The sequence below is a fragment of the Trifolium pratense genome, linkage group LG1, assembly GCF_020283565.1.
Source record: "Trifolium pratense cultivar HEN17-A07 linkage group LG1, ARS_RC_1.1, whole genome shotgun sequence".
In the NCBI taxonomy this organism is placed as follows: domain Eukaryota; kingdom Viridiplantae; phylum Streptophyta; class Magnoliopsida; order Fabales; family Fabaceae; genus Trifolium; species Trifolium pratense.
The window spans coordinates 20872012-20878947 of NC_060059.1; the positions used below are offsets into that span (position 1 = coordinate 20872012).

The following is a 6936-nucleotide window of genomic DNA, read 5'->3' on the forward strand; positions in this document are numbered from 1 at the left end:
AATCCTGTTAAAGTTATTTATTAATAAAACCTAAATTATAATAAAAAAACAATTACCATTTATTTTTTGAAATGGAAAAAAAAATTAAATAATAATAAAAATCATATGTATAGAGACTAGAGAGGTTCCATCTTGTTGTACCAAAAAGAAAAACAGAGAGGTTGAATCTTTATTTTTTTGACACGAGGGTTGCATCTTTGATGGTACACATAGATTTGACAACTTTAACTTTGAGCCATAATTATTGGTATGAATATTTATTCTTTGAAAGAGTCATCATAAGTTGATGAGCAAAGCATTTGGTAGTCCCTTTCTTTTTATTGCATTTGCTATAACATTATCTCATTCTTTATTTGGATAATTTATCCAAATTCTAACACTAAATATTCCAAGGCCTTATGATTTAACCATAAAGGGGAACCAATTAATATTTATTAAGCATGGGATGAATTCAACTATATTTTATATTTGGTAAAAATTGATGGAAAAAGTTGTTGAGGTTACCCAAAGAATCATACTAGAATCAGTATCAAAGTAAAAGAAAATTCAAAAGAATAAAAGGGTCATAATTTAGAATTGGGTACAAATTATTACTAGCTGATAAAAGCCAATAAAGCAATGTATGTTGTGGTCACTTCATTATTTCCTTTTGGTAGTAACTTTCATCTTATTCAGAAAAAATAAATAAAATAAAAATTGTTGAAAACTAAGCTACAAAATTTACTCATTCACTTTAATAGTTCTCAGTGAAATCATTAGCCTCCCACAAGAAAAAGAAATGACCACCCTTCACAGCATTCTTTCTTTTTTTTGTTTCTGCAAAAGATCAAAGAGCGAGTAAGATGATTATGCAAGTTTCAACCGACACAAACACAGACACCAGACACGACATTATTACTGACACATCGACGTCGATAGTAGTTTGAGAAAATGACATAATTTAATGTAATCATATATGTCAGTGTTACTGTGTCAGGTATCGAGACATGCCTAATTCAAAGAGTGTTTGTGCTTCAACTAGGTTCTAACATAGTAGGGTTTTTTTATTCGACAAAGTTAGTAGGTTATCGAGTTGTAATCCAAACTAAAGAGTCAGAGTTCAAATCCTTATCGAGAAATCAATGTATGGCCTAGTATTCCTACCTGCTTTAATTTTTTTTGACATTGTGTTACGGACTTAAAGTCACATTTTGTTACTAATTTTTCATTAAGTGCTAAAACAAGTGTGTAATTGTGTAAATAACAATTACATTACCTTATTTTCAATGAGAATTGAGATGCTATTTGTATTGATTAAAGAAACTGCCAAAAAGATTGTTAGCTGCAAAAAAATCCAATGTTTGTGATTGTAGACAAAAAACCAAACTCTGCAGCTGCAACAAAGAGGTAAGGAGGAGAGTTTTAGAAAGAAATTTTTCAGAGATGCCGAGAAAACGATAGAAGACAAAGGACAACCTTCTTTGAGACTTTGAGAATAACAGAATGTCTACATCACAACTGGGGCTAGCTAGCATTCCTCTTAGCAATGCCCACCTACAAGAGAGGGAGGGGACCAAAACCAATTAAGGATAAGAATAAGACATGCAAGAATCTCAACCAATAACTTTATTCGGAATCGGAAGATAGATAGAAACGGTCAAATGAAAATCTATGAACTTGTGCTAATTGAATCAACTAACCTTGTATGTTACACTTTGTACATCAGTTTCTTCAATTAATCAAGTTAACAAGAAAGAATAAATATTGGTAGCATTTCATCAATAGAATGTTAAATCGGTATAATTGTAGCCATGTGAATGAGGCAACAACTCTTCTACTTCAACCCTTGAACTGGAGCAACTAGAGCATTTTCTGATTCGGTTACGGCTAACAGACTCGACTTCTGCTAAGAATACACTACAAACTGGTCTATGATCGGAGAATCTTGATTCCCCACGAACATAAGATAATTGGCGGAGGCCTCTTCCATACCATAAGATCCGATCACACCTTCATCAACCAAGATTTGAATCAGATTTACATAAACAATGTTATAGTTTTAAAATAATGAAACACTACATTGCTTTTGATAATAGTATTAATAACGTTTGTTAGTTTCCTGCATTACATTTGCTTCTACAACAAGTATTCTTACCACGCCGGAGTTCTTCTCTTTTGTTTTGACTGTCTTTCATCGCCTGCATATCTGTCCGAATTGTTTGAATACTTGTACGTGGGAGGGAAGTATATTTGCCCCTCATTCCATCCTTCAAAGACACGACCTTGTTCTCGTTCTATATGCAGCTGAAAGAAAAAACAATCAAATGGTCAGGCTGATATTACCGATACTTCGAGACAAGAAATAAAAGCTCTGGCATATTGTATCAGTGCAAAGGATCATACCTGGTCATTCTCTAACAGTACCTTCCAATTATGCATCTCAACAAGTGCTTTTGCCGCACGGTAAGTAAGGGCTATCCGATAATTTAAATCTCCCAGCCAAATTATTCGACTACACGAATTAAACCGAGAGTTAAGGTCTAGAACAGGATAAAAGCTTAGACATAGGAATGAAAAAGATTAAGGAAAAGAGATGAAAGGCTTACTCATGGTCCAGAATAGTCTGAGGAGAACTCTCATCACCAATGCCATTTACTCGAGGAAACCTCGTCTTTCTAAGAATCTCCATTACATCTGAATTTCTCCTTAGCTCATCACCCTCCTTTTGTCCAGAAGTCAAATGACTACATATGAAGCAAAAGCTTGTTTTGTGCAAAGACATGCTAATTGATATTGAACCCTGAAAAGCACAAGAAAATAAATGAGATTGTCTCCGCCTCGGAGTTTGTTATGAACTATCTTCTTACAATAATTAGATAAAATTTACCTTGTTTCCAAGATATCCCATCAACCCTCTGCCAACACAAGACACTTTCATGTTGCGAACATCGTCTCTTATATTGCTTTTAACCCAAACAGTTAGAAAAATCCCAACCATTTGCTTACTAGCAACCAAACAATATCTCGAGTTATCTGTTTGTCTATCTCTATCCTCCATAGAGGCAAACCCTCTATACGACATTGGTGAATACTGTGATATAACAGGAGATTCACCGTTTTCGTCATCTGAGGACCCCCATCTATAATTAGGGTCATAGTCACCTGCGCTATGACCAAATATCATTCTATCACAGACGCTGAAACGGCGATCGAGGCATGCCTGTGGCACTAACAAGTCATTGTCCATTCTCATACTATGACTCAAAGATTGGAACGACCTTCGATGGAAGAAAGAGGTAGCCTTCTGCCTCATTGATCCCTCAAAATCAGAATCTAACTCTACAACAGGATCTGGAAAAGGTGAATTAGTATGGCATTCACCACTTGTTCCGGGAAGACTATTCAGTGTCTTCCGTATAAGAGCTAGCCATTTTCTAGCAGGACCGTTGTCTTCTGTCCCCAAAACATTTCCAGCATTGAGAGGTACAATCTCTTGAAACCTGAATAAAATATAAGACAAGTTATTTCAGATTATTTATGAACATTATTATATATAGCTAAAAAAGAAGACATACATTACAATTTACATAATCAGAAACTAACCCAAGAACATAAATATCAGCAGGTGGAGAAGTATGAAGCCAATCTTCGAGATTCAAATAACTTGGAGGAGATCTTCCGGCTACATTCCAAGTCGCGGCAAAGATTCTGCATATAGAAGAAAGAACTCAATAAGATAACAAACAATTAATCAAAATCTTATAACAACTATGCAAAATGAAACAAACATATGCCACACGAACCAGATTAGGCGGTCCAGTGGACCAGATACCGGTGGTGAAAACCAAAAACAAAAAATGAAACAAACATATATATATATACCTATAATTATTCACATCTGTAACCTGAGCTGCATCGTGATCAATCTTACATCGCCGCGTTCTTTCCGAGTGTCTTCTCTTTGTTCTTTCTGTATATTTAAATATTATAAATTATCATAAGTCTGAAGGAGACAAAGACAAAAAGATATGTGAAACAGTATAAGATGATTAGTGGTCACTAAATTGAATTTGATCTTTTTCTAGGTGGGGTTTAGGAATGGTGTGGTCCTAAAAAAAGAGTAAAAACTGAACCTGTTTTGCTTTTCTTGTTAGTGCATTCTTCTCTCTTTGAATAGTTGTTCCTCCACTCTTCATCAACACCTGAAAAAGATAAACCATAAAGTAAATAAAGCTGTGCTTTTTCCACTGGTAAATTCATCAAACCACACAATACAAAATTAAAAGTAGAATTGTAACAACAACAACAACAAGGTGCCGATCTCGGGTTTCGAGTTGAAGAAGACTAATTGAACTAATTAAGCAAAATTAATTAAACAAAGACAAATCAAGTTGTAATAGAAGAACAATATAAGCTTCTCAGATTCCAAATCCAATAAGCTTGAATTAATTACATTATTTAACTGAAGGGAAACATTAAATTAAGCAATTAATTAATTAATTACCTCCATAAAGAACATCATCATCATCTGCTTGAAAATCTTCAGCTTTACTCTTAATATTGAACCATTTCTTAACCAAAGTTTTTGGCCATGAAAGCTTCAAAAGAAAAACATGAACAACAATGAGAGAACATAACACAGAAAATGCAAATAAATTTGAAGAAGCATTGATATCAAACAAACCTTGCTTTTCTTGAAGTTTTCATCTCTCATTGTTGTTGGTACAAATTCATATAGCTTTTTTGTTCTTGTTGAATGAAGTTGAAAAAGTAGAATGAGAAAGTACAGAACAGAACAGAACAGAACAAATTGGTTTGGTGATGATCTTTAGTAACACAATTTAGAAACAATGTAGAAAAAATAAAAAACACTTAACAATGAAATAGAAGAAGAAAGAGACAATGTGTTGAGTTGAGAAAAGAATAAAGTTGAAGCAACAAGTTTTCGCTCTCTCTCTCTCGAGGACTTTTTAAACCCCAAATCCAATGTCCGACCCAACCTTGGGAACTTGTTTTGTTCAACAACACAACAATCTTACAGACAGAGAGAGAGAGAGAGAGAGAGAGAGAGAGAATGGTGTTAGTAGTAGTAGTATATTGTTGGTTACACACAAACACAATGCTCTGTCTGATTCTGAAAACATAAAACACACACACACAAACTATCTTCTCTAAAATAAACTAAAAATAAGCACTTGTAAAATTAAGCTACTTGTAGTTGTACACAAATAGGGTCAGTAAAGTAAGGTTTCATCTTTATATAAATACTCCAACACTAGTACTGCTATTCTTACATTTGGTCTTCAATTACACAAAAGTAATTAAACAAGATGGGATTCAGATATTAGTTAATAAATTGATTAAAAAGTTTTTTTTTTTTGACTAAAATTAATTAAAAAGTTATTATTATTATTATATATATAAAAAAAAATAAAAAGTACAATGTATTATGTTTATGTACTGTATGTATATAAGGGGAGAAGATTGGAGTAGGTGACATGAGAATGCGGTTTTTTTTTTTTTTTTCGGCCCTTGATTTGGGAGAGGAGAGCGAGAAAAAATGGAAAAGATGAATTTAAAAGTGATAATTTTACGCATAAAAATACGAGGAAAGAAAATTTGAGATAATTTATTGTTGCGTGTAAAAGCACTTATAATTGGATACTCAAAAACCAAAATTGTATACCGCACACAGTATAAAATACGCTCAATTTTAGTGTTGATGGATTTTGAGGAGAGAGAATAAAATTTTATAGAAACATCAAAAATGTGTGAAATGATATTAGAAAAAGAATACGGTGTTGACGTCAAATTCCGTTGTCCGGAAAATATTTTGATATGGTTCTTTTTTGTACAATGAAGATGTAATTGATTGTTATTTACTTTTTCTCAATTTTTTATATTTTTATTTGAAGCATCTACCAAAATAATTGCTTTTTATGGTAAAGAATTTTTTTTTTTGAGGTATGATAAATAATTACATGTCAACTTATTTTTTGTATCTTTGTAAGTTGTCTTTATTGAAAGATAATATTTTATTTATAGGTGACACTAAATATAAACCCTTCTTTTAAAAGAGTTTTAAACATTAATTCGTGAGACAAATATTAATTTTTTTTTTTTGTTTACAACAAATGTTAAATCTTAGTTTTATAATTCTTCATCTAATGTAATAAACAGTACTCCTACAACAAGGCTACGAGTACGTATATGTTTGCTAAGGTTAGAGAGAATCTTTGGTGAAGAAAAGTGGGGAAACTACTGATTTCAATACAATTTGGTTTTTGACATGGTACGGTGTACATATCAATGCCCTAGATGAAGAGATTAATTTCTCAGGACAAAAATTCAATTTCTTTTTTTTTTAAACATAAAATTAACTCATGTTAACCAATAAACTAGTTATTTTTCTTTTTAACTTAAAAAAATAGTTATTCTCTCATTTTGCATAAATATAGGATCTCGTTAGGCCATTAGGGATGTTGTGAAGTGAAACTATAGTATAAAATCATACTTTAATGGCTGTACCCAATAAAAAATCATACTTTAATGGAGTTAGCACTTAAGTGCAATCTTAATACTCCAAGCTTAGTAACATGGCACGTATGGAAGATTGTAAAGTCCACATTTTCCAATGATTTTTTCTTTTCGCAAGCAACTCTACTCTTTAGGAAATGGCAGGAAAATCCAAACTCGATAGATTCACCTGAACTCAAATTCGAGTCAATGGGCGAAACCCGAGTTGACTGAGTTTGAGTTTCGATGACACCCGAATATATGGGTGTGAATTTGGGTAGTATCAAACTCACACCTGAAACTCATTCACCCACCTTTTTATATATTAACTTACCTATTTACCCCTATGTATTTTGCTCCATTTTAAGTTTTTGAATGATATACTGGTGCATGTTGTAATGATGATAACATTTGATGAATTGTTTAGTTAAAAAAAAAAAA

General features: G+C 32.6%; 1 protein-coding gene across 1 annotated transcript; it reads right to left on the bottom strand.

The window, feature by feature from the left end:
• Positions 1-1255: 1255 nt before the first annotated feature.
• On the bottom strand, positions 1256-5302 carry LOC123903034 (type I inositol polyphosphate 5-phosphatase 4-like). The gene is made up of 12 exons (XM_045952893.1): positions 4664-5302; positions 4484-4577; positions 4113-4181; positions 3862-3949; positions 3583-3687; positions 2867-3479; positions 2586-2779; positions 2383-2491; positions 2135-2283; positions 1680-1989; positions 1456-1533; positions 1256-1373 (listed from the first exon to the last, which is right to left on the bottom strand). Exons 1-10 carry the CDS (start codon positions 4691-4693, stop codon positions 1758-1760), a joined length of 1683 nt encoding a protein of 560 aa, XP_045808849.1. The 5' UTR covers positions 4694-5302; the 3' UTR covers positions 1256-1373; positions 1456-1533; positions 1680-1757.
• Positions 5303-6936: the final 1634 nt, after the last annotated feature.